Source organism: Salvelinus fontinalis, chromosome 36 (genome assembly GCF_029448725.1).
Source record: "Salvelinus fontinalis isolate EN_2023a chromosome 36, ASM2944872v1, whole genome shotgun sequence".
Lineage (NCBI taxonomy): Eukaryota > Metazoa > Chordata > Actinopteri > Salmoniformes > Salmonidae > Salvelinus > Salvelinus fontinalis.
The window spans coordinates 13,228,329-13,256,247 of record NC_074700.1 but is presented as its reverse complement, the minus strand read 5'-3'; the positions used below and the strand labels follow the sequence as shown (position 1 = coordinate 13,256,247).

Below are 27,919 nucleotides of genomic sequence, written 5' to 3'. Positions count from 1 at the left end.
GGATGGAACTGACAGGTCCCGATCCGGACGTCCGCGGGCAGTCAGCAGGTTGTACAGCCGGATGGACAGGTCCACCAGCTGGTCCAATGTGAGGGTGGTGTCTCGGCAGGCCAACTCCCAACAGTCGTCCTCGCGCAGACTGCACCGGTAGTGATCGATCAGGGCCCTGTCGTTCCATCCCACGCTGGTGGCAAGGGTCCGGAAGTCCAAAGCGAAATCCTGCGCTTTCCTCGTTCCCTGCCTCAGGTGGAACAGACATTCACCCGCCGCTCGACCCTCAGGCGGGTGGTCGAAAACTGCCCGAAAGCGCCGGGTGAACTCTGTGTAATGGTCCAACGCTGCGTCTCCTTCACTCCATACGGCGTTGCCCCACTCCAGGGCTTTGCCTGAAAGGCAGGAGACGAGGGCGGACATGCTCTCACGTCCTGAAGGAGCCGGGTGGACGGTCGCCAGGTAGAGTTCCAGCTGGAGTAGGAACCCCTAGCATCTGGCAGCTGTCCCATCATACTCCCTCAGGAGCAAGAGCCGAATCCCGCTAGGACCGGGTGAAGGAGGGTTGGATAGTGGGGCCTGCTGTAGTGGGGCTGGTGGAGGCGCTGGAAGACCTCCTCCTCTCTCCCAACGATCCATCGTCTGCAGCACGTGATCCATGGCGGTGCCCAGACGTTGCAACATGGTCGCTTGCTGCTGGACGCGCTCCTCTCCTCTGCTCCTGCTGACTCCATTCGGGGGTGAGTGATTCTGTAATAGTTCCTGTGTGGTGTAGAGGAGTCAGGCGCAGGACAGCAGAAATTAGTAATAAACGTCATTTACTCAAGATTATCACAAATACAACACAATAAATCGGCCCACAAATATGGACCGTATTACACAAACAATCACTCACAAACAACCATGGGGGAACAGAGGGTTAAATAATGAAGAAGTAATTGGGGGGATTGAAACCAGGTGTGTAAGACAAGGACAAAACAAATGGAAAATGAAAAGTGGATCGGCGATGGCTAGAAGGCCGGTGACGTCGACCGCCGAATGCCGCCCGAACAAGGACAGGGACCGACTTCGGCGGAATCACTCTGTTCTGTATCAGAAAGTAGGCTGGTCCTCTTAAGCCTCGTACATCAATGCACTGCTCTCTTTTTTTTATAAAGCCCTCTTGTTCAAACTTCCACCATACCTTACTTCATTGTTAAATTACAGACATATGAGTCACCATACCCAATGACAGGAATGGCTAGTTCTAGAGGTCCTGTTGATTACTACAGAATTAGGGAAATCTGCATTGAGTTTTTTGTGGGCCTGTGTATGGAATGATCTGCTCTCTGCACATTGATGATCTGGTGCCTCTAGGGCAGTTCATGTTTTAATGGAGGACCTCATTGTTGAGGAATGTGTCTGCTTCTTAAATTGCTTGTGGTATTGTATGTTCTTATTACGTTGTATGGATCACGTTTCAGGAGAAGACACAGATGCAGACAGTGTCGAAGTAACAAAAGTTTATTACCAGAACCGGGGGCAGGCAAAACGACAGGTCATTTGGCCTAGCGTTGTCCGGGATTGGCCGGGGTAAGCCGTCATTGTAAATAAGAATTTGTTCTTAACTGACTTACCTAGTTAAATAAAGGTTAAATATTTTTTTTTTTTAAAGGGCAGGTAGAGGTCAGTAATGCAGATCAGAGTCCATAAGGTACAGAACAGCAGGCAGTCTCGGGGTCAGGGCAGGCAGAATTGTCAAAACTGGGATAACTAGAAAACAGGAACTAGAAAAAGACAGGAGCAAGGGGGAAAATGCTGGTAGGCTTGAAGAACAAATCAAACTGGCAACAGACAAACAGAGAACTGGGCGATAAGAAACCCCCAGATGTTGACCTGACTGTGCCCACTAATGGTGAAGTCTGTGACTGTAGAAACATACTTGCCCCGCCCACCTGAGTATCCGTCTTTTCCAGACATCTATTTCCTGAGTTTGAGGGGTGCAAATTCCACTTGTCACTTCAATCTCCATGGATTGATTACTTTAATTGTACTCCTGAGACTCTTTCATACTCGTGCTTGTGCCTGTCATTTTTTCCGGTTAACGTTACAACTGTGGAAATGTCTCAAAAACACTCCGGTAATGGATGAAATTGGCTCAATGGGATACATTAACTTTCCATTGAATCTATAAGAACGCTAAAGCTTCATCAGGGATTTAATGTACCGTCTCAACACTTATACCACAATTAAGACAAGAAAGATAACTTCATTTTGATCAGTGTTAACTTTTTTCAATTCCATAAAACGTTATAATTTAATACAGTAAAACATTTTACAAATTAGATGTGTTGAAATGAAAGCAACTTCCGAACATGAACTGTAACGTTGGGAGTCAGGAAGCAAGTTCAGGGAGTGTAAATGAACATAGACCAAAACAAGAAACACGTGCAGCGTAGACATAAACACTGGAACAGAAACGATATCACCTAGGGAAAGAACCAAAGGGGGTGACATATATAGGTAATCAGGCAGGTGATGGAGTCCAGGTGAGCCTGGTGACGTGCAGGTGCACGTAACGATGGTGACAGGTGTGCGTAATAATGAGTATTCTGGTGACCGTGACTAGAACACTCACATTATAGTGATAGTATGTCTGACCTCGCAAACAATGTAAAGTATGTTTAGATAGGTGTAATCTAGAGACAAGCCTGTTGGTTTTTAATCTGAGGGTATCCTGCTATTGACACACTTGTTGAATTATGCAAGTGAACGTGACAACAACAATAATTAAAGAGGCAGTCCAGACAACACAGGTGAGTGCAGGTAGGGTAGACAGAGCAAGTGTTTGGTGGTGGCAGCCATGTTCCTCCCCTTTATGTTACTTTATTCATATTAACTAATATGCCTGGTGTACTTATGCAAATGAGGAACACATAATGGTTTTATTTGAATACAAAATACAAAAAAACTGATACAATAATTAAATGTTCATATTATGTGCTATATTCAACAACAACAACAAAAAACACACACACACACACACACACATGTTCACAATTAATGAACAAATGACACACTGACACACATCACATAAACAAACAAATTGAAACACAGCCATAAACAACACAATAACAAAGACATATCTATGTAGACATTATCAAACTAAAAGTGTCCCTCAGAATCATCTGACTAATGAACAAGTCACCCACCAAACCCCTGAGAAGAGTCAGATAGCTGACTGTGGTTTTGACACTTCCTCCTATAGAAATAGTGTATGTGTGTATGGAGGGGATAGCTGAAGCTGAGGCTAGCTGGGGTACCAGTAGTCACCATAGCAAAGGTTTGAGGGGAGGCATCTATCTATAAGCCTCCCGGGTGGCGCAGTGGTCTAGGGCACTGCATCGCAGTGCTAGCTGCGCCACCAGAGTCTCTGGGTTCGCGTCCAGGCTCTGTCGCAGCCGGCCGCAACCGGGAGGTCCGTGGGGCGACGCACAATTGGCATAGCGTCGTCCGGGTTAGGGAGGGTTTGGCCGGTAGGGATATCCTTGTCTCAGTATGTAAAAAAAAAATGTAACAATTTTTTTTAAATAAAAATGTATGCACTCTACTGTAAGTCGCTCTGGATAAGAGCGTCTGCTAAATGACTCAAATGTAAATGTAAATGTATCTGTGCATGGTGGGTGTAAAAATGAACAAATATCTGCACATTCTGATACCAAACTGATCTCATGTCAGATCTCTATTCTCGTTCCATCCTCCTTTCCTCCAATAAAGAGGAAGGAACCAGTGTGAGGTCATGTAGACAATCATAAGAAGAAGTTGGTCAGAAAATTAACACGCCATCAACCGCTACTCTTTTTTCTCACAACCTTTGTACGTTTCTCGATAATTTTCTCACTCTATTTTCTGAGTGACGGTGAAGAGGTGTGATCTAAACAGACTGTCATCATATAGGAAGTAGAGGGGTCTGTCAGAAGAACTGTAGTTGTAGAGAAAGTCACTTGTCAGTGGGACAGAATGGAGAACACAATGCTTTGTGTGCTGCTCTGTAAGTACTGACATTGTATTAGTGTTTGTGTGTTTGTCTATGAGCACAATGCACTAATGTTAATATTACTACTCTATTACTATAGTAGTATACACTTCTGTATTACTTCTGTACTGTAATGCCTTTCTTTGTCTTTGTTGAAGTGCTGAGTATCCTCATCTACTGTGGACACTGTGGTGAAGATGATGGTAGATATTCATTTATTTGATCAAACCTCCATCTCTTTATGTTTCATCATCTTTGTCTCTGCTTTTCCTTCCTCACGTTCATTAATGTTATGAGAACAGGTGATTCAGTTGTGTATGTATGATCTGTAAAGAGGTAGGAAACATAGTTTATGTACATGTTTTACTTGACTGATAGGTGATTGTGTTATGATGGCTGTGTTTATGAAGGTAGACTAAAACCTGTATTGGAGCCAGTATGATACATCATACCAGCCTTATTTCTGTCTGCTTGAACTCCAACAACTCAGATACACATGAAAACATGAAATGACCCTGGGAATCAATAGAATATCATTTAGAGATGCACAAAAACAATTTAACATTCAAAATGAGTGAACCTTTCCTTTAAGTTGAAAACATGTGGCTATTTTGTCACGTGAAAATGTATAAAAAAGTTATATAATCGCGTTTGAAAATCCACATGTGATCCTTCATGTGAAATATCATCACATGTGAAGTGTTCCAAAACCACATGGTTTCACATGATTTCACATCTGACCAGTCTGGCAACATCTCACCATTCTGAAAAGCATCTGACCAGTCTGACAGCATCTCACCATAATCTCATGGAGCATGAAGGTACTGATAGGAATGAAAGATCTCAAAAGCTGACTTTGCTGTCATAACGATATGAATGAAAGAGCTAATCAGATCTTTCATTAGGAGAAGTTTTATTTTTTACAAACAAATCTCGATTTTGTTTGTAAATGGCATGTTATAGAAGGGTTCAGTCTACAGGTAACTGAAAAAATAAAGGAAACACTTCAATAAATTAAGGATACAAAGTCAAATCAAATCAAAGTGAATTTGTCACGTGTGCCGAATACAACAGGTATTGAAATGGTTACTTACAGGCCCTAAACAACAGTGCAATTTTTAAGTAAAAAATTGTTATTAGGTGAACAATAGATAAGTAAGGAAATAAAAAACCAGTAAAAAGACAGTGAATAATAACCGTAGCAAGTATATTGAAAGCATGGGGTGCTTCCACACAGGAAGTTGCAGACACTTTTAGAATCTGTGCGAAGGCACATTGAAGCTGTTCTGGTGGCTCGTGGTGCCCGAATGCCCTATTAAGACACTTTATGTTGGTGTTTCCTTTATTTTGACAGTTACCTGTAGCAGTAGGCTACATGGAGAATGGAATAGTTGGATGGGAAAATGTCTCGAGTCGTAAAAAATGGTGTATAACATTGTGGATAAAGTTCAGTATGACACAATTTCATGCATACAACATCTAAATACCTGCATCATGAAACTGAGAGCTTTACCGTTTCTAAAATGACGTGTTAGGGTGATTTTAGAGACTGATCATGTTTTTGGGGGTTCCCCATAAGGAGGATGGGGAAGTGATTTGCTCTTTAGGGTAAGTTTTAAATCACAAAATGGTGTCTGAACCGTTCTATAACATGGGATTTACATTAAAAAAATAGACATTTGGTTGTAAAAAAGCAAAACTTCTTCTTTAATATCAGTGAATGACTCTGCACATGAGTTGATGGTGAGATGCTATTCAGTCATTTCAACCATTTACTGTAATACTAGCATACGTATTACGTTGTGGACTGGAGCCCCACTAAATATGTTGGCCTTCCGTGTTTCAATATTCAAGTAGTGGATGTATTGTTATACTGAAGCTCTTTTTAGTTACATTTTTATCCATGGATGTTTGTGTCTGAGAGAGAATGTAAAGAATGTGGTAAGAGCTGCAAGTATTTAGTTGCACAATATACACTGAGTGAACAAAACATTAAGAACACTTTCCTTGCAACTGTTTATTCAGTTAGTTGTCTGTGTTGTGTCTGTGCAGAGAGACCTGTAGCTGTTCTGACCCTCCAACCCAACTGGAAACAGATATTCATTGGAGAGACTGTTACTATGAGATGTGACATACAGGGAGGAGGAGACTCTGACTGGCAGTATGAGTGGCATAACAACAGGAAGTTAGTCTACTCTAATAAAAAGCCTGAGTACAGAATCAGTCCTGTCTACACGTCTAACAGTGGTTCATATACCTGTCAGGGTGTAAAGGGAAACAACATCTCCAAGACCAGTGATGCTGTAAAACTAACTGTGTCTGGTAAGTCTATCTAATCATGTAAACATCTCAATGGGTAACTATAATCATTTACAATGAGAGTAAAAAACATTAAGAACACCTTCCTAATATTGAGTTGCAACCGTCCACTTTTTGCCCTGGAAAGAGTCTCAATTCGTCGGGGCATGGACTTTATAAGGTGTCAAAAGCGTTCCACAGGGATGCTGTCCCATGTTGATTCCAATGCTTCCCACAGGTGTGTCAAGTTGGCTGGATGTCCTTAGAGTGGTGGCCCATTCTTGATACACACGTGAATCTGTTGAGTGTGAAAACCCCAGGAGCGTTGAAGTTCTTGCCGCAAACTGGTGCACCTTGCACCTACTACCATACCCCATTCAAAGGCACTGCAATCTTTTGTCTTGCGCATTCACCCTCTGAATGGCACATATAAACAATCCATGTCTCAATTATCTGAAGGCTTAAGAATCCATCTTTAACTTGTCTTCTCCCCTTCATCTACACTGATTGAAGTGGATTTAACAGGTGACTTGGATGGATTTACCTGATTTACCTGGTCAGTCTATGTCATGGAAAGTTCCTAATGTTTGTACACTCAGTGTATATTGGATATTTTTTGATTGTGTTTTCACAGCTCTGCCCGTGGCCACATTGAGTGTCTCTCCTCAGGGTCCCCTCTACTCTGAAGAGACAGTCACTCTGCAGTGTGACATACCAGACTACACAGACTGGACGTACTACTGGTACATAAACAACCAACAGTTTTCCAGTCAGACCAGTGAAACCATCACTATCTCTCTCCCTGACCAAGCTGGTCAGTACCAGTGTCTGGGGAAAAGGACAAGGCGCCCCCAGTGGTCAAATCTCAGCTCATCTCTCCCCATCATCGTCACTGGTGAGCTATTTTTAATCTGGACATTATCAAGTCTGAGCATATGTGGGTTAATCTTATAGAATACAGACATGCATACTGTAAATTCTAACTAAAGCGAGTCAACATACACATTACGGAAAATGTAATTTTTATCAAAACTTAACAGCAACAGCTCAATTATTTTCAAACACCAAGCATATATGCAGATGTTCTAATATTCTGCTCTGAATTTTCTCAGCTCTGCCTGAAACTACACTGAGTGTAGAGCCAAACCTTGTGTTCCCTGGAGAGACAGTTACTCTGACGTGTTCAGTAGGGTTTGACAGTATCTGGAACTATCAGTGGTACAAAGACAGGACTGATAATGTAGTATCCCAGTCTGTCAGACACACTATAACAGGAGACACCCTCACCATCAGTAGAGCTGCTGAGTCTGACCAGGGTCTCTACTTGTGTCAGGGAGAGAGAAGATCTAGACCCACATCTTCACAACCAAGTAATGTTATTACCCTCACTGTGAATGGTGAGTTACTTTGTCGTGTCTCTCTTGTGTGTCAAACACTATTTATATTGAGTCAATCAAATAGACATGGTCAGTGTGTTAATATCTAGTTACTGTATTACCTACTGAAGTAAGATCATCATCTGGAAAGATTGGTTCTCTGACTACATATGTCTTAATATTTAACTGTATTTCTACAGCTCTACCCACGGCTTCAGTGAGTATCTCTCCTCAGGGTCTCCTCTACTCTGGAAAGACAGTCAGCATGCAGTGTGACATATCAATGTACACAGACTGGACGTACAGCTGGTTTATAGGCAACAACCTCAAATCCAGTACGTCTGGTCAAACCATCACCACTCTGTCTAACCAGGCTGGTCAGTACAGCTGTGTTGGGGGGAGGACAGGTCGGCCTCAGTGGTCTCATCTTAGTGTTTTCCTCCCCATCAGTGTTACTGGTGAGTTTACTATTGATGCTCCATCACTAACTTGTTGAGGTTGTTGTCGTAGTGTATCAGGACAATGGATGGTCCACTCAATTCTATTGCAATACCAACAGATAATCAGCCGTCGACTACACTGACTTCAGACAAGGAGGACGTATTCACAGGAGACAGTGTGACACTGAGCTGTACTGTAGAGTCTTCTGGATGGAAGTTTTACTGGTACAGACACAGACCAGACTCTACACCAGTAACCACAACCTCTGGATACTCCTACACACTCAGCTGGGTCAGTGTCTCTGATGGAGGACAGTACTGGTGCAGAGCTGGGAGAGGAGACCCAGTCTACTACACCCTGTACAGTGACCCAGTCCAGATAAACATTACTGGTGAGTCTAAACTAGTTTTTTGATAAATAAGATGCTATTTTATATTGATAGAAAGTAATGTAGGGTATAATATTTTGTCTGCTTACTGTATCCCAACAACTGTAGCTAATTTGAAGCTATATTCATGAGAAGACCTATTGATAAATGCACACATTTAAATTGTGTAGCTGTTTATTCAGTCAGTTGTCTGTGTTGTGTCTGTGCAGAGAGACCTGTTGCTGTTCTGACCCTCCAACCCAACTGGACCCAGATATTCATTAGAGAGACTGTTACTATGAGATGTGACATACAGGGAGGAGGAGACTCTGACTGGAACTACAGATGGTATAAGAATAGTCAGTCAGTGATCTCCTTTAACACAAAGCCTGAGTACACAATCAGTCCTTCCTACGGGTCTAACAGTGGTTCATATACCTGTGAGGGTGTAAAGGGAAACAAGATCTCCAAGACCAGTGATGCTGTACATCTGAATGTGTCTGGTAAGTCTATTTAAGCTTATACGAGTCATGGTTACCTAGAATATTTTTTATATTAAAAGTTTGAAACCTGCCTTTCCTTCTTAACAGATAAACCCAAGGCTGTCCTGAGTATCTCTCCTCAGTGGCTGAACCCTGGAGACTCAGTGACTCTGAGCTGTGAAGTTGACAAGACGTCTACAGGCTGGAGGTTCTCCTGGTACAGGACTGGTCCCTACAGAGCTGGGTTACCCTCTCTATCAGACAAGTCATACTCTGTAGAGCCCCTATCTGACAGTAGTACTGGAACTACAGAGAGCTTCTACACCCTGAGTCCTGCTGGTCACACAGGAGGATATGTGTGTAGAGCTGGGAGAGGAGACCCAGTCTATGACACACTCTACAGTCAACCTCAGTTTCTCTGGTCAGGAGGTAACTAACTGCATTCAAACATATTTAAGTCTCCCTCGTGTGTATAATATATATTATTTAAATAAAGGTTTGATTCTGTCTCTCTTTGTTTCAGATCTGCAGTCTTCAGTGTCTCTCAGAATAAGTCCCAACACAACTCAACACTTTAGATCAAAGTCTCTCTCACTGAGCTGTGAGGAGAAGAGGAACTCTACTGGATGGAGACTGATGAGATACACAGAAAGAGGAGTAGAGTCAGGGTGTGTCTCTAACTGGGGATCAATAACAGGATCCACATGTACGATTAGCTACACATACACATGGTACAGTGGAGTGTTCTGGTGTGAGTCTGGATCAGGAGAGTACAGTAATGCTGTCAACATCACAGTGGATGGTACGTCTGTTGTACGACATGTTCAATTCTGTAACTGAATTGCATCTCTTATAAAATACAAGTTAATAAGATATTGAGGGTGATCCTCCAGTATGCAGATTTACAGTATTATTTATATATTATGTTAAACAGCTGGTGATGTGATCCTGGAGAGCCCTGTCCATCCCGTGACTGAAGGAGACTCTGTGACTCTGCGATGCAAATACTGGACAACCAGCTCAAACATCAAGGCTGATTTCTACAAAGATGGAGTACTCATCAAGAATGAGACCACAGGAGAGATGACCATCCCTGCAGTATCCAAGTCGGATGAAGGATTCTACAAATGCAAATCCCCTGACAAGGGAGAATCACCAGAGAGCTGGATGACAGTGAGAGGTGAGACAACGATACTGTGTTATGCTCGTCGTTAGAAATGGACCAAGATGCAGCGTGGGGTAGGTTAATCATATTATTTAATGATAACCAGTAACAAAACAAGAAAGAGAAAACTAACGAAACGTACAGCCTTGTAGGGCTCAACAGCAACAATACAAGAACAAGATCCCACAACATAGGTGGGAAAAAAGGCTGCCTAAGTATGATTCCCAATCAGAGACAACGATAGACAGCTGCCTCTGATTGGGAACCACACTCGGCCAAACACAAACAAAATAGAAAACATAGAATGCCCACCCCGATCACACCGTGACAGTACACCCCCCCCCCCCCCCCCCCAAAGGTGCGGACTCCGGACGCAAAACTATAGGGGAGGGTCCGGGTGGGCATCTATCCTCGGTGGCGGCTCCGGTTCGGGATGCCCCCGCTCCGCACGCTGATCCCTCTGCCTCCGTGGAACCAGACCGTGGATCGTCGCTGGAGACTCCGGACCGTGAATCGTTGCCGGAGGAACCGGACTGTGGATGATCGCCGGAGGCTCTGAACTGGGAACAACCGCTGGAGGATCTGTACTGCAGACCATCGCTGGAGGTTCCGGACTGCAGACCGTCGCTGGAGGTTCCGGACTGCGGACCGTCGCTGGAGGTTCCGGACTGCGAACCGTCGCTGGAGGCTCCGGATAGGGAACCGTCGCTGGAGGCTCCGGACTAGGGAACCGTCGCTGGAGGCTCTGGACTAGGGAACCGTCGCTGGAGGCTCCGGACTAAGGAACCGTCGCTGTAGGCTCCGGACTAGGGAACCGTCGCTGGAGGCTCCGGACTAGGGAACCGTCGCTGGAGGCTCCGGACTAGGGAACCGTCGCTGGAGGCTCCGGACTAGGGAACCGTCGCTGGAGGCTCCGGACTAGGGAACCGTCGCTGGAGGCTCCGGACTAGGGAACCGTCGCTGGAGGTTCCGGACTAGGGAACCGTCGCTGCAGGCTCCGGACTGGAGACTGTCGCTGCAGGCTCCGTGCCATGGATCTTCACTACAGGCTCCTGGCCATGGATCATCACTGGAGGCTTCATGCCATGGATTATCACTACAGGATCCGTGCCATGGATCATCACTACAGGCTCCGGGCCATGGATAATCACTGGGGGCTTCGTACGTGGAGCCGGAACAGGTCCCACCGGACTGAGGAGACGTAGTGGAAGCCTGGTGCGGGGAGCTGCCACAACGCGTCCTGGCTGGATACCCACTTTAGCTCGGTGAGTGTGGAGAGCTGGCACGGGACGCACTGGGCTATGAAGGCGCACTGGAGGCATAGTGCTTAAAGCCGGCGCAGGATATGCTGGGCCGTGGAGGCGCACTGGAGGTCTAGAGCGTAGAGCTGGCACAACGAGTCCTGGCTGAATACTCCCTGTAGCACGGCAAGTGCGGGGAGCTGGAACAGGCCGTACTGGGTTGTGCTGGCGAACTGGGGATACCGTGCGTAGAGCTGGCGCAGGATACCCTGGGCCAAAGAGACGCACCGGAGCTCAGGAGCGCTGAGCAGGAACAATCCGTCCTGGCTGAATGCCCACTCTAGCACAACTGCGGGGAGCTTGCACTGAGCGCACCGGGCTATGGATGCGCACTGAAGGCACGGTGCGCAGAACTGGAAAACGTGGCACTTGAACCGTGACCAACTCCTAATTGTATTTACAGGGAGTTGGTTCTCGTTCACCCCTTAGTTCCGTTCGTTCCGCTCGCCAACCCGTGTGCCCCCCCCCATTTTTTGGGGGGGGCTGCCTCTCTTGCTTCCGTCCTTGCCGTGACTCCTGGTATCGCCGCCATTCCTCCCTCGCTGCTTTCGCCTGTTTCACGGCAGGCTCTCATGCCCTGCCATTACCTCCTCCCATGTCCAGCTCGTCCTCCACTCCGGGGTACGCTGCTTGGTCCATTGGTGGTGGGATCTTCTGTTACGCTCGTCGTTAGAAATGGACCAAAATGCAGCGTGGGGTAGGTTAATCATATTATTTAATGATAAACAGCAACAAACCAAGAAAGAGAAGACCAACGAAACGTACAGCCTTGTAGGGCTCAACAGCAATAATACAAGAACAAGATCCCACAACATACAGTGGGGCAAAAAAGTATTTAGTCAGCCACCAATTGTGCAAGTTCTCCCACTTAAAAAGATGAGAGAGGCCTGAATCATAAAACACGGGACGAGATGTTAAAACTGTCCATTGTGCCAATAGATGGTATGCACTCACATGAGATTTGCCGTGATGTTGACAGAGTGGCATGGGAGGTTTATTTCTTAGACTGGGTTAAGATGTCAATTTTGGGACACATCCTCAGTAGTGTGCCTTCGAATCAGTGGGTGTTTCGGCCTTTAATCACTAAACACCCTCATCAAAGGTGGCCAGCTAAAGGGTGATCAAGCCTTAGCTTGTGTCCCATGCCCAATTAAGATTTCCCACGGGACTATGCAAGGCAGGGGCGTCCTCTTCCCTGAGCCAGCCCTACAGCTGACCGCATACCTCATATGCTCTCCTCAAGTTGGAGGGATCTGAATTGGGTTCTCAGGTGGGGGTGGGGGGTCATGAAATTATAGCCCAGCAAGGGTCCTTCCGTTTGATCCAGATCCACTGGCTGCCTCTTTCAGCTGCTTGAGAAACTGCTCTGACGGTCTGCCGCAGAGCCTGTCCATGGATTCCAAGTTCTTTCAGCAACCTGATGGTGGAAGAAGCCACGAATCCTCTGCATCCCACTTCAACTGGCCATACTTTTGCATTCCAGCCACGCTGAGTTGCGTCTGCTGCCAACTGTGTAACGCAGTTTCTTACGCTCGTAGGCCTCTTCAACAGAGTTTTCCCACGGGACTGTGAGCTCTATGATGTACACAGCCTTTCGTGAAGGGGACCAGAGTACCATGTCTGGCCTAAGGTTGGTAGAAGCAATCTCAGGTGGAAAAATGAGTTGCTGGCCAATATCGACAAGCATCTTCCAGTCCCGGGCCATGCCTAGGTGTCCAGTTTCTGGCTTTGTAGGAGGATGCTTGGGCCTTTTCTGTCCCTCCCGGATGAATGTTGTTGTTTTGACGGGATTGCTTGTTTTTGGAGGTAATGAATTGGTTGCACTCCTCTTGGTCTCAAGTGCTGCAGCCAGGCTCTTGAGGACCTGATTGTGCCTCCAGGTGTAGCGGCCTTGTGAGAGGCTGGTCTTGCAACCTGTCATTAGATGCCTGAGAGTCGCTGGAGCTGGGCAGAGGGGGCAGGTCGGGTCCTCGCCATACCATTGATGTAGGTTTTTTGGTGATGGAAGCACATCATAAACAGCTCTTATGATGAAGCTGATGTTGCTTGCCTCCATTTGCCAAAGCTCACTCCAGTTGATCTTTCTCCTCTCCAGGCCTTCCCACCGCGTCCATTGCCCTTGTTTAGCAAGAGAGACATCCTTTGCACTTCTTGCAGTCTCCTCCTGTCTGCGCACCTCCTCGACCACCAGCTTCCTGCGTTCAGATGTTGTTGCCTTATGGAACGTTGGTTTGCTTGCTGCCAGGCCAAAGCCTCCTCTTCCATACTGGATATTCCCCACAATGTCTTGGTGTCTCAGGGCTGATGTTGCTTGCTGCACAGCCTTGGATGATGTCCATTTCCGTCCAGTTTGTAGGGGAGGTGCAGCCTTGCTAATGGTCTGGTCTTTGGAGTCCTTCAATGTCATCTGAAGTCTTACTTTAGAGCACTTGTACGCCTCCGTTAGACTTGTAAGAGGTAGTTCAAGGACCCCTTTGCCATAGAGGCCGATGTTACTCAGGCATCGTGGGACACCCAGCCATTTCTTCATGTATGAGTTAATGGTTCGCTCCATCTTCTCCACTGTTGTTATTGGGACCTCATAGACGGTGAGTGGCCACATTACCCGGGGGAGAAGTCCAAACTGTAGGCACCAAACTTCCCAGGCAGTAGGGTCTTGTTGATGTTCTCAAGTCCGTCGGCGATGTCCTGTCTTACTTGCTGCACTTGTTCTTTATCTCGGAGGCTTTCGTTGTACCATCTACCCAGGCTCTTGACGGGTTGCTCAGACACCGTTGGTATCGGGTCATCTCCAATGCAGAACCTCACATCTTTAAGCTGTCCCTTGACTATGGAGATGCTTCGAGATTTGCTTGGCTTGATTTTCATCCGGGCCCACTTGATGTTATCCTGCAGTTTTGCAAGTAGCCGCCTGGTGCATGCTGCAGTGGTGGTCAGTGTAGACATGTCATCCATGTATGCTCGGATAGGTGGGAGACGGAGCCCTTCCTTAGTTCTCTCACCGCCGACCACCCATCTCGATGCCCTGATGATGACTTCCATGGCCATAGTGAAGGCCAGAGGTGAAATTGTACAGCCTGCCATTATGCCCACTTCCAGGCGCCGCCATGTTGTTGTGAAGTCAGGTGTTGTGAAACACAATTGCAGGTCTTGGAAATAGGCCTTTACCAGTGTAGTGATGGGTTCTGGTACGTGGAAAAAGTTGAAGGATTCCCAGAGGAGTTCATGGGGAACTGAGCCAAAGGCATTGGCCAGGTCGAGGAAGATGACATAGAGGTCTCTCTTGTCTTTCTTAGCTGTTTGGATCTGGTGCCAAATCATACTAGTATGTTCCAGGCAACCAGAGAAACCAGGAATGCCTGCTTTCTGTACAGATGTATCAATGTACTTGTTCCTTTCCAGGTAAGTGGACAGCCTCTGTGCTATTATACTGAAAAAGATCTTCCCTTCGACGTTGAGAAGGGAGATTGGTCGGAATTGACTGATGTCTGTCGCATCCTTCTCTTTCGGGATTAGCACTCCACCAGCCCTTCGCCATGCCTTTGGTATTATTTCCTTCTGCCACACTATCCTCATGAGCCTCCAAAGAAAGCGTAGAACATCTGGGGCGTTCTTGTAGAGCTTATATGGTACTCCATTAGGCCCAGGAGCCGAGGCCGCTCTTGCTCGTCGGACAACGTTGTCTACTTCCTTCCATTTTGGAGGGTCAGTGTCCAGATTGAATTCTGGTGGTTGAATAGGTGGGATGTCATGTGGGATGATTATCTGCTCATGCCTTTTCGTGTCCTGGTGGACCTTTTCCAGATGTTTTTCCAGTTCTGGCTTTGGAGTTTTCAGGATTCCGCACTTTTCCTTTGCGAAGAGGTCTTTGACAAACTTAAAGGGTTTTTTATAGAACCGTGTTCTTGAGTGTTCCTTCTTCCTACGAAGTTTCCTTAAGTTTTCCGCTCTTCGCAAGGTTGCCAGCCGACATTTGATGTCTGCTTGGAGTAGCATGAGACCTTCTGTCTCTGCATCAGAGTCCTTCTTCCACTGCTTTCTCAGCTGCCTTCTCTCTCTGACAAGTATCTCGATCTCTTGCTGCCTCCTAGATTTAGCTGGCGCGGGTGGTGTCTTGCCACTTCTCCTTTCGTTTACTCCAAAGCCCTCTTCTCCGTAGTGGTAGATAATGTCTCCCATCCTTTCAAGCTTTTTCTCTGCTGTTCCTACCTGTTGTTCCAAGATTTGTCAGGTCGTTGTTGATTGTTTCCCACTCTCTCTTTTCAACAGCTTTGGGCCACTTCACACTCGGTCTGTGCCCTTTGACCTTTTCCTCTTTTAGAGGTCTCTGTGGTTGGGTGAGTTCATCCACCGGCATTTCTGTGCTTGTGTTATCCTCCTCCGTTACAGGGGTGCTGATGCTCTGCGAACTTTGGTTTGCGTCCCGTCGCTGTGCTTCATTCGACTGATTTGACTGGCTGCTTCGTAAGAAGTACTGGTCAATGCGAGGTCCCTGTCTCTGCTCTACCAAGCACCTTTCCTCCCTTAATGGATCCTTAACACCCTTGCCGATGTTACTCTCTCCCAACCACAGCTGCACACCTGAAGTGTGTGTCCTGCTGCTGTTATGGTTGTCTCATGTGCTGTGTTCCTACTCATAGTCGTCTCCATTCCTGGGTCCATAGCCGTGTGATCAGTCGTTGAGCCATCTTGCGTCCCAGCTCTGTAATGTAACTTCAACTATGACAGACAAAATGAGAGAAAAAAATCCAGAAATCACATTGTAGGATTTTTTATGAATTTATTTGCAAATTATGGTGGAAAATAAGTATTGGTCAATAACAAAAGTTTATCTCAATACTTTGTTATATACCCTTTGTTGGCAATGACAGAGGTCAAACGTTTTCTGTAAGTCTTCACAAGGTTTTCACACACTGTTGCTGGTATTTTGGCCCATTCCTCCATGCAGATCTCCTCTAGAGCAGTGATGTTTTGGGGCTGTTGCTGGGCAACACGGACTTTCAACTCCCTCCAAAGATTTTCTATGGGGTTGAGATCTGGAGACTGGCTAGGCCACTCCAGGACCTTGAAATGCTTCTTACGAAGCCACTCCTTCGTTGCCCGGGCGGTGTGTTTGGGATCATTGTCATGCTGAAAGACCCAGCCACGTTTCATCTTCAATGCCCTTGCTGATGGTAGGCTTTGTTACTTTGGTCCCAGCTCTCTGCAGGTCATTCACTAGGTCCCCCCGTGTGGTTCTGGGATTTTTGCTCACCGTTCTTGTGATCATTTTGACCCCACGGGGTGAGGTCTTGCATGGAGCCCCAGATCGAGGGAGATTATCAGTGGTCTTGTATGTCTTCCATTTCCTAATAATTGCTCCCACAGTTGATTTCTTCAAACCAAGCTGCTTATCTATTGCAGATTCAGTCTTCCCAGCCTGGTGCAGGTCTACAATTTTGTTTCTGGTGTCCTTTGACAGCTCATTGGTCTTGGACATAGTGGAGTTTGGAGTGTGACTGTTTGAGGTTGCGGACAGGTGTCTTTTATACTGATAACAAGTTCAAACAGGTGCCATTAATACAGGTAACAAGTGGAGGACAGAGGAGCCTCTTAAAGAAGTTACAGGTCTGTGAGAGCCAGAAATATTGTTTGTTTGTTATTGACCAAATACTTATTTTCCACCATAATTTGCAAATAAATTCATTAAAAATCCTACAATGTGATTTTCTGGATTTTTTTTTCTCATTTTGCCTGTCATAGTTGAAGTGTACCAATGATGAAAATTACAGGCCTCTCATCTTTTTAAGTGGGAGAACTTGCACGATTTTTGTCTGATTAAATACTTTTTGCCCCATTGTAGGGGGGGGGAAAGGCTGCCTAAGTATGATTCCCAATCAGAGACAACGATAACCAGCTGCCTCTGATTGGGAACCACACTCGGCAAAACACAAAGAAATTGAAAACATAGAATGCCCACCCCGATCACACCCTGACCTAACCACATAGAGAAATAAAAGTCTCTCTAAGGTCAGGGCGTGACATACTGATCTCAAGTTAACTTTTCATTATCTGTGTGATAGTGATTTTAGTGTTGATATTAACATACGTTTGGATTTGTACTCCCACAGAAAATATGATCTCAACTAAATGATCAAAAGATACAGGCTAGTCTATACTCCTATATTACCTCTCTCAGTCTGATGGTGTTGTGCTGTTCTCTCTCCAGTCGTATCTCCTGGATCCTCTACATCAGTCCTAGTAGGAGTGGTTGTGGGTCTGGTTGTTTCTGGTTTTCTACTGGTCATTCTCCTCGTCCTGCTGTGGAGATTTAAAAACGCCAAAGGTGAGATTTGTATTATTCATTTAACTCTGTAGTTCATATTTTGTTAGAAAAATGTGTAATTACAATAGTTCAAAACAGAAATTACCTGATATAATAGTATGCATTTCTCATTACAGGTTCCTGTTTTAACAGAATATTCTTGTGAGTACACCTGTCTCTCAACTATGTTAATTCAGTAACATATCGTCTTAGTTCTTCATGAGTATATCTCTCCCCCTAGGCACCCCCAGCCCCAGGGCACCAACCAGGACCCCCAACAGGACCAAGGATCTACCCAGGGTCAGGATCCTGATGCTGGGTATACACGTCTGCAGCATGGTCAGTTTCTCAGAACAGACCTCTGTCACTCCTCTCTCTATAACCTCATACACTGACTCATCAACATCCCCTTTATATAACAACATGTTACTGTACTCTTTGTCCCTAGACAAGTTGAGGGATAACCAACATAACTAGGCTTTCTCTCTCTTCTTTGACCAACAGGTGGCGATCACATCTATGATATGATCAATCCATCTGGGAACAATATTAATGGTACTGTATAGTGTATGTTATGTTTAGTATGAATACAGTATAGAGTCACTGCTGCTGTTCTTCATGTGTTTAATATGAATACAGTATAGAGTTACTGCTGCTGTTCTTCATGTGTTTAATATGAATACAGTATAGAGTCACTGCTGCTGTACTTCATGTGTTTAATATGAATACAGTATAGAGTCACTGCTGCTGTTCATGTGTTTAATATGAATACAGTATAGAGTTACTGCTGCTGTTCATGTGTTTAATATGAATACAGTATAGAGTTACTGCTGCTGTTCTTCATGTGTTTAATATGAATACAGTATAGAGTTACTGCTGCTGTTCTTCATGTGTTTAATATGAATACAGTATAGAGTTACTGCTGCTGTTCTTCATGTGTTTAATATGAATACAGTATAGAGTTACTGCTGTTCTTCATGTGTTTAATATGAATACAGTATAGAGTTACTGCTGTTCTTCATGTGTTTAATATGAATACAGTATAGAGTTACTGCTGCTGTTCATGTGTTTAATATAAATACAGTATAGAGTTACTGCTGCTGTTCTTCATGTGTTTAATATGAATACAGTATAGAGTCACTGCTGCTGTTCTTCATGTGTTTAATATGAATACAGTATAGAGTTACTGCTGCTGTTCATCTGTTTAATATGAATACAGTATAGAGTTACTGCTGCTGTTCTTCATGTGTTTAATATGAATACAGTATAGAGTTACTGCTGCTGTTCATGTGTTTAATATAAATACAGTATAGAGTTACTGCTGCTGTTCATCTGTTTAATATGAATACAGGATAGAGTTACTGCTGCTGTTCTTCATGTGTTTAATATAAATACAGTATAGAGTTACTGCTGTTCTTCATGTGTTTAATATGAATACAGTATAGAGTTACTGCTGCTGTTCATGTGTTTAATATGAATACAGTATAGAGTTACTGCTGATGTTCTTCATGTGTTTAATATGAATACAGTATAGAGTTACTGCTGTTCTTCATGTGTTTAATATGAATACAGTATAGAGTTACTGCTGCTGTTCTTCATGTGTTTAATATGAATACAGTATAGAGTTACTGCTGCTGTTCATGTGTTTAATATGAATACAGTATAGAGTTACTGCTGCTGTTCATGTGTTTAATATGAATACAGTATAGAGTTACTGCTGCTGTTCATGTGTTTAATATGAATACAGTATAGAGTTACTGCTGCTGTTCATGTGTTTAATATGAATTACAGTATAGAGGTACTGCTGCTGTTCATGTGTTTAATATGAATACAGTATAGAGTTACTGCTGCTGTTCATGTGTTTAATATGAATACAGTATAGAGTTACTGCTGTTCTTCATCTGTTTAATATGAATACAGTATAGAGTTACTGCTGCTGTTCTTCATGTGTTTAATATGAATACAGTATAGAGTTACTGCTGTTCTTCATGTGTTTAATATGAATTACAGTATAGAGTTACTGCTGCTGTTCTTCATGTGTTTAATATGAATTACAGTATAGAGTTACTGCTGCTGTTCTTCAGGTGTTTAATATGAATACAGTATAGAGGTACTGCTGTTCTTCATGTGTTTACAGTATAGAGGTACTGCTGCTGTTCTTCATGTGTTTAATATGAATACAGTATAGAGTTACTGCTGCTGTTCTTCATGTGTTTAATATGAATACAGTATAGAGTTACTGCTGCTGTACTTCATGAGTTTAATATGAATACAGCATAGAGTTACTGCTGTTCTTCATGTGTTTACAGTATAGAGTTACTGCTGTTCTTCATGTGTTTAATATGAATACAGTATAGAGTTACTGCTGCTGTTCTTCATGTGTTTAATATGAATACAGTATAGAGTTACTGCTGCTGTACTTCATGTGTTTAATATGAATACAGTATAGAGTTACTGCTGCTGTTCATGTGTTTAATATGAATACAGTATAGAGTTACTGCTGCTGTTCTTCATGTGTTTAATATGAATACAGTTTAGAGTTACTGCCGCTGTAACCCTTCATGTGTTTAATATGAATACAGTATAGAGGTACTGCTGCTGTTCTTCATGTGTTTAATATGAATACAGTATAGAGTTACTGCTGCTGTTCTTCATGTGTTTAATATGAATACAGTATAGAGTTACTGCTGCTGTTCTTCATGTGTTTAATATGAATACAGTATAGAGTTACTGCTGCTGTTCTTCATGTGTTTAATATGAATGCAGTATAGAGTCACTGCTGCTGTTCTTCATGTGTTTAATATGAATACAGTATAGAGTTACTGCTGCTGTTCTTCATGTGTTTAATATGAATACAGTATAGAGTTACTGCTGCTGTTCATGTGTTTAATATGAATACAGTATAGAGTTACTGCTGTTCTTCATGTGTTTAATATGAATACAGTATAGAGTTACTGCTGCTGTTCTTCATGTGTTTAATATGAATACAGTATAGAGTTACTGCTGCTGTTCATGTGTTTAATATGAATACAGTATAGAGTTACTGCTGTTCTTCATGTGTTTAATATGAATACAGTATAGAGTTACTGCTGCTGTTCTTCATGTGTTTAATATGAATACAGTATAGAGTTACTGCTGCTGTTCTTCATGTGTTTAATATGAATACAGTATAGAGTTACTGCTGCTGTTCTTCATGTGTTTAATATGAATACAGTATAGAGTTACTGCTGCTGTTCTTCATGTGTTTAATATGAATACAGTATAGAGTTACTGCTGCTGTTCTTCATGTGTTTAATATGAATGCAGTATAGAGTCACTGCTGCTGTTCTTCATGTGTTTAATATGAATACAGTATAGAGTTACTGCTGCTGTTCTTCATGTGTTTAATATGAATACAGTATAGAGTTACTGCTGCTGTTCATGTGTTTAATATGAATACAGTATAGAGTTACTGCTGTTCTTCATGTGTTTAATATGAATACAGTATAGAGTTACTGCTGCTGTTCTTCATGTGTTTAATATGAATACAGTATAGAGTTACTGCTGCTGTTCATGTGTTTAATATGAATACAGTATAGAGTTACTGCTGTTCTTCATGTGTTTAATATGAATACAGTATAGAGTTACTGCTGTTCTTCATGTGTTTAATATGAATACAGTATAGAGTTACTGCTGTACTTCATGTGTTTAATATGAATACAGTATAGAGTTACTGCTGCTGTTCATGTGTTTAATATGAATACAGTATAGAGTTACTGCTGTACTTCATGTGTTTAATATAAATACAGTATAGAGTTACTGCTGCTGTTCATGTGTTTAATATGAATACAGTATAGAGTTACTGCTGCTGTTCATGTGTTTAATATGAATACAGTATAGAGTTACTGCTGTTCTTCATGTGTTTAATATGAATACAGTATAGAGTTACTGCTGCTGTTCATGTGTTTAATATGAATACAGTATAGAGTTACTGCTGCTGTTCATGTGTTTAATATGAATACAGTATAGAGTTACTGCTGCTGTTCTTCATGTGTTTAATATGAATACAGTATAGAGTTACTGCTGCTGTTCTTCATGTGTTTAATATGAATACAGTATAGAGTTACTGCTGCTGTTCTTCATGTGTTTAATATGAATACAGTATAGAGGTACTGCTGTTCTTCATGTGTTTAATATGAATACAGTATAGAGTTACTGCTGCTGTTCATGTGTTTAATATAAATACAGTATAGAGTTACTGCTGCTGTTCATCTGTTTAATATGAATACAGTATAGAGTTACTGCTGCTGTACTTCATGTGTTTAATATGAATACAGTATAGAGTTACTGCCGCTGTAACCCTTCATGTGTTTAATATGAATACAGTATAGAGTTACTGCTGCTGTTCTTCATGTGTTTAATATGAATACAGTATAGAGTTACTGCTGCTGTTCTTCATGTGTTTAATATGAATACAGTATAGAGTTACTGCTGCTGTTCTTCAGGTGTTTAATATGAATACAGTATAGAGTTACTGCTGTTCTTCATGTGTTTAATATGAATACAGTATAGAGGTACTGCTGTTCTTCATGTGTTTACAGTATAGAGGTACTGCTGCTGTTCTTCATGTGTTTAATATGAATACAGTATAGAGTTACTGCTGCTGTTCTTCATGTGTTTAATATGAATACAGTATAGAGTTACTGCTGTTCTTCATGTGTTTAATATAACTAACACAGTAAGACTAAGGGCTGTATTCAGTCCGTATCGTGGAAGTTCAGCGTTACAGCATGATTTAAATTTATAGGCAATGTTCACACGGTAGTGGAGACTACATTCAAGGTAAACGCTGTATATGTTGACTCAATCAGAAATGACCTTTACTTTTCTGTCAGTCAATCTGTAACTCTTCATCAATACAGACTGAATAGAGCTCTAAGTAAGTCGCTCTGGATAAGAGCGTCTGCTAAATGACTTAAATGTAAATGTAAGTAGAGATATTAGTGTATCACCTGTATGTTTCAGATGCTGCTGCTGGACCAAGTCATGTGACCTACGTCCAGATTCAACTCAAAAAGTTGGACAAGAAAATGAAAGGTGACTATCAACTGTGACATCAATTAATAATGTGCAGTGTATCAAAGATTAGTTGAAACATTTACAATATATATTTAAAAATAAAACAAAATCCACAAAATCTCGGCCCATCTTCCTCCTCAGAAAAGCCAGCTGATCCAAAAGAAAGTGCAGTCTACTCTGAGGTGAAGACAGGGAAAGCCACAGGTAAGACCTGTTATACAATTTGTCAGTTAGTCACTAAATTCACAATTTGAGAGTTTTGATGAAGAAGCAGAATAAGAAATAAGTTAATTCCCTAATTTGTTGACTGGAAATGTCCATTGTCAGCAGCAGCTGGACCTGTTGATGTGACCTATGCTGATGTTGACCTCCAAACGAAGAACAAAGCCAAGAAGAAGAGAGGTAAGACTGGACATCCCTCCCTCCATATTCCCCCTGTCAGAACCTCACACCTCTGACCCCATATTGAATATCTATGTATTTTATCCTCACTCCTTACAGAAACAACAACCCCACCTGAGGCAGATTCAGTCTATTCTCAACTGAAGCTAGTCACAACCCCAGGTAAGATGCTATTGATACTTATACGTAACCCTCTCACCACAGACTTGGACAGATCAACAAGGGAATCATGGTGAAAAACACATCTCAGTGTATGAACTTTTATGATTTTGACTCGCTAGGGGAAAAACAAGAGGTTAAGGATATTACTAATCAATAAATAAAGGCTTATATTACTGTTTTCAGAATGTTTTCCGATGCTACAAAATCAATGACTCATTGAAAATACAAACACACACAGAATGCAATTTAACGTGAATATATTTTGAATAAAACATTAGCAGTTACACAAATACCACACAATCAATTACAATATAGGAATAAAGATATAACCTCTGGGTACAGCGAGTGTACTCTTAAAACTCAGTCACTGACACTGTTCGACCTAGCAAGCAGCAAAACAGCTCCTGATCTGACAAGGTAAGCTACCGTGCCAAAATTCTCTTCACAGCAGCAGGTGAATTCAGGTCAATTCTATAGATATTTAACAAGACTTTCTGTACACTTGTAAGAGGTAAGTGAAATTAAGCAACAGTCTCTTTGCTAAATGCAATCCGTAATCCCTTCAAATGGAAAAGTTGTAAATTCAAAAACAATAGTGTCCGTCTCAGTTCTCCTTATGTCTCGAGCAGCATCACCCCTTCCAGTGCCTCAAAAGTTCCGTGCTCACGCGATAGGCCCATTTAGTTTATGATGATGCCCTTTTAATTTAAGAGCTGTTTTGAAAAGACCAATGGAAATGTCCGCCTGTTTTGGTGGGATGGAGGTTTGGCCTTCCATGGTGACATCACCATGTCAAATGTGTTAATACACCAATAAGAAAGAGTTCCGAACAGCTCTGCCAATAACAGCTCATTTTCAGTTTTCCCTCCCCTCTCAGACCACTTCCAGAGAGTCCTAGCAAAATTCTAGCTTGAGAAATTACCCTTTGCAAAGAAGCTTTTTGTTTATTTTTGATCATTTTAATTGAAAACAATCACAGGTTGGTACTTAATTGTTACCCAGAAATGATTTGACATTGAGATGAAAACGAATGCATTGGATCTTTAAATTACTGACGTTTTTCTTTGAAACTTGCACATGAAAGTAATACAACATAGGCTAAACAGCAGAGGATGTAATAAAACATGTTTCTAATACATGGTTTATCAGGGTATTACACTTATATGGAACTAATGCTCATATCATAGTATACTGTATCTATTTACAGTATCTCTGTTTAATTCTTAGCACTTTGTTTGACTACAAGCACTAAAAGATGTTGTGTGGTGATATGTTACAGGTCCTTGAGGGAGATGGAGGGATAAATAACTTTGTGTGGTGATATGTTACAGGTCCTTGAGGGAGATGGAGGGATAAATAACTTTGTGATGATATGTTACAGGTCCTTGAGGGAGATGGAGGGATAAATAACTTTGTGTGGTGATATGTTACAGGTCCTTGAGGGAGATGGAGGGATAAATAACTTTGTGATGATATGTTACAGGTCCTTGAGGGAGATGGAGGGATAAATAACTTTGTGTGGTGATATGTTGCAGGTCCTTGAGGGAGATGGAGGGATACATGACTTTGTGTGGTGAAATGTTACAGGTCGTTGAGGGAGATGGAGGGATAAATAACTTTGTGTGGTGATATGTTACAGGTCCTTGAGGGAGATGGAGGGATAAATAACTTTGTGTGGTGATATGTTAGAGGTCCTTGAGGGAGATGGAGGGATAAATCACTTTGTGTGGTGAAATGTTACAGGTCGTTGAGGGAGATGGAGGGATAAATAACTTTGTGTGGTGATATGTTACAGGTCCTTGAGGGAGATGGAGGGATAAATAACTTTGTGTGGTGATATGTTACAGGTCCTTGAGGGAGATGGAGGGATACATAACTTTGTGATGATATGTTACAGGTCCTTGAGGGAGATGGAGGGATAAATAACTTTGTGTGGTGATATGTTACAGGTCCTTGAGGGAGATGGAGGGATAAATAACTTTGTGTGGTGATATGTTACAGGTCCTTGAGGGAGATGGAGGGATAAATAACTTTGTGTGGTGATATGTTACAGGTCCTTGAGGGAGATGGAGGGATAAATAACTTTGTGATGATATGTTACAGGTCCTTGAGGGAGATGGAGGGATAAATAACTTTGTGTGGTGATGTGTTACAGGTCCTTGAGGGAGATGGAGAGATAAATAACTTTGTGTGGTGATATGTTACAGGTCCTGGAGGGAGATGGAGGGACACACCATCAGAGGAGAAGGAGGAGCAATCTGGGAACATGGGTTATGATTGCTCGACGTACGCAAGCACACTCACATGCAGGCATGCTCACACACACACATAAACAAACAAAAACGTGTGCGCACACACATGCACACGAACACACAAATACAGAAAAAACACATTCATTCTTACAAGTGAACATGTGAAGTATTCCAAAAACACATGTTTCATGTGATCACGTGATCTTATTTGAAGTTAATGTGATCACATGTGATCTTATGTTAAGTTAATGTGATAACGTGATCTTATTTGAAGTTAATGTGATAACATGTGACAACATGTGAAGCAACATGTGATGACATGAAACTACACATGTGAAAACGTGATTTCACGTTACATTTCTCATGTGTTTTTTCTGTGAGGGACACCTTGTACATTAAGGATTTGTATGTTATTTTAATTTACCAGATAAATACAACACATATATTTAATTTAACCATGTGTGTATTACTTTAACAGCTTAAATACATTATATGGTGTAATGATGATAGATCTTATGAACAGCTACAGTAATTCTATGCTTTGTATTGTGTATTGAATTATATGTATAATTAATGTACTGTATGTATTATCATTGATTCATTATTTCTGTCATTCAGATTATAGAATAACATATTTTGTATATGAATGTCACATATACATGTTTGCTTCTAATGACCTGAACTTTTACAATATCTTTGCATCGTGCTTTTATAATAAACGTTTTATTTTTTATCCACCAGATAGAATGAATTCTTTGTTACAGTAAACAGATATTGTCCTCATGGTCAACTCTTCCATACAACCAACCTACTTTGGTCAGCTCTCCTTTCAGCCTAATAGAGTTCTTGGGCTCCTCAACTTTACAGGAAAGTGTTAGGAAGGCAACATTTCAGTGTTTAAACAACATTGTTGACAGCCACACTCTATAAGGACATGTTAGGCATTACATTGGATACTGACTTTAATACACAAAGAATATCCCTGATAATACAATATAATGCAATACAATAGAACTCTCCAAACTAGTACTTTAGGTTGATCAGTTCTAGTTCAGTTGCAACATCAGGAAATACTAACAGAAATACATATGAAGAACTTGAGACACATGACATCCTTTCTCTGATAAAAATAGAGTGATGTGCAACATTTTATAACTCCCTCATCTAAGATAGTAATGACCTCTCTACTTTAACATTAAACTACTGTAGTTCTACAACCAATACACACAAATGTCTTCACTGTTTTTAATAAACTGAAAAATATAAATGTGGACATTCACACCTATGATTGCAAAGGGGTCTTCCAAGTAAACAAAGGTCAGACTCATAAGTCAGAATGTGACATAAATTGGTAACAATATTGAATGTTTCCATTACTGTGTTGAATTCCAAGTGCTAATCTACCTATGCATGACTAACAGTTCTTGCATATTTCCTCCTCATCCTACAGACCAGGTCAAGGTGATTCATGACATTAGTGGTTGTCTGACTATATTTCCCTGCATGGTTGGTAAGACCACTGTTCCAGTTAGGGGGTTTATGTGTCTGTGTGTTTAGACCTATTTGGTCAGACAGACAGACAGACAGCAAAGTCAAAGTGTCACTGCCATATAATTAGGAATTAGAATACTAGAATGGACATGAAACGTTCTTATGATGCGATAAATGTCATTCATTTTAGTTAGGGAGTTGTTCAAACATGGTTTGCCAGTTCTGTGATAAGATATTGTGTAAAATAATGAATTTGAAGAATTTATCTGCACTGTATGTTTTAGATTAACTGCCAATATGTCAACATTCCATTCAGACAATGCAATCCACAGCCATACACTGTTTGAAATCAGTTGACAATAGGACTTAGATCAGTTTTAAAAGCAACATGTACTGATATTGTCACGCCCTGACCTTAGTTATCTTTGTTTTCTTTATTATTTTGGTTAGGTCAGGGTGTGGTTTGTTTAGTTTTTGTATTGTCTAGGGTTTTTTGTATGTCTAGGTTTTTTTTTGTAAGTCTAGGTGTTTATATGTCTATTGTTGCCTAGATTGGTTCTCAATCAGAGGCAGCTGTTTATCGTTGTCTCTGATTGGGGACCATATTTAGGTAGCCATATTCCTTGGGTATTTTGTGGGTTCTTATTCTATGTCTAGTTGCCTGTTCTGCACTAGCCATATTAGCTTCACGGTTCGCTTTGTTATTTTTGTTAGTTTTGTTCAGCGCTCATTCTTTATTAAATAAGTATGTACGCTTACCACGCTGCGCCTTGGTCTCCTCATTATGACGACCGTGACAGATATTGTATCATAA

General features: G+C 42.1%; 2 protein-coding genes across 2 annotated transcripts; both read left to right on the top strand.

The window, feature by feature from the left end:
* The first annotated feature begins 649 nt into the window (after positions 1-649).
* LOC129835417 (carcinoembryonic antigen-related cell adhesion molecule 5-like) lies at positions 650-9,151 on the top strand. The gene is made up of 7 exons (XM_055901065.1): positions 650-731; positions 6,059-6,328; positions 6,939-7,199; positions 7,881-8,015; positions 8,240-8,512; positions 8,719-8,991; positions 9,114-9,151. The coding sequence occupies exons 1-7, from the start codon at positions 650-652 to the stop codon at positions 9,149-9,151; spliced, it is 1,332 nt and encodes a 443-aa protein (XP_055757040.1).
* Positions 9,152-9,506: 355 nt separating this feature from the next.
* Positions 9,507-26,532, top strand: LOC129835229 (uncharacterized). Its single transcript, XM_055900756.1, has 11 exons — positions 9,507-9,772; positions 9,905-10,150; positions 17,645-17,761; positions 17,878-17,902; positions 17,982-18,079; positions 18,245-18,295; positions 22,745-22,816; positions 22,940-23,002; positions 23,129-23,200; positions 23,300-23,362; positions 25,570-26,532. Exons 1-11 carry the CDS (start codon positions 9,607-9,609, stop codon positions 25,692-25,694), a joined length of 1,098 nt encoding a protein of 365 aa, XP_055756731.1. The 5' UTR covers positions 9,507-9,606; the 3' UTR covers positions 25,695-26,532.
* The last annotated feature ends 1,387 nt before the right edge of the window (positions 26,533-27,919 follow it).

What these genes read in the sequence shown, in the direction of transcription:
- LOC129835229 (XM_055900756.1), top strand. Translation starts at nt 9,607, where the DNA reads ATGAGATACACAGAAAGAGGAGTAGAGTCAGGGTGTGTCTCTAACTGG. An exon ending in ATCTGGGAACAATATTAATG is followed by an intron (nt 18,296 to 22,744) that starts GTACTGTATAGT and finishes TGTATGTTTCAG; the next exon opens with ATGCTGCTGCTGGACCAAGT. An exon ending in GAAGCTAGTCACAACCCCAG is followed by an intron (nt 23,363 to 25,569) that starts GTAAGATGCTAT and finishes GATATGTTACAG; the next exon opens with GTCCTGGAGGGAGATGGAGG.
- LOC129835417 (XM_055901065.1), top strand. Translation starts at nt 650, where the DNA reads ATGGCGGTGCCCAGACGTTGCAACATGGTCGCTTGCTGCTGGACGCGC. An exon ending in AGTCCAGATAAACATTACTG is followed by an intron (nt 8,513 to 8,718) that starts GTGAGTCTAAAC and finishes GTGTCTGTGCAG; the next exon opens with AGAGACCTGTTGCTGTTCTG. An exon ending in TGTACATCTGAATGTGTCTG is followed by an intron (nt 8,992 to 9,113) that starts GTAAGTCTATTT and finishes ATCTCTCCTCAG; the next exon opens with TGGCTGAACCCTGGAGACTC.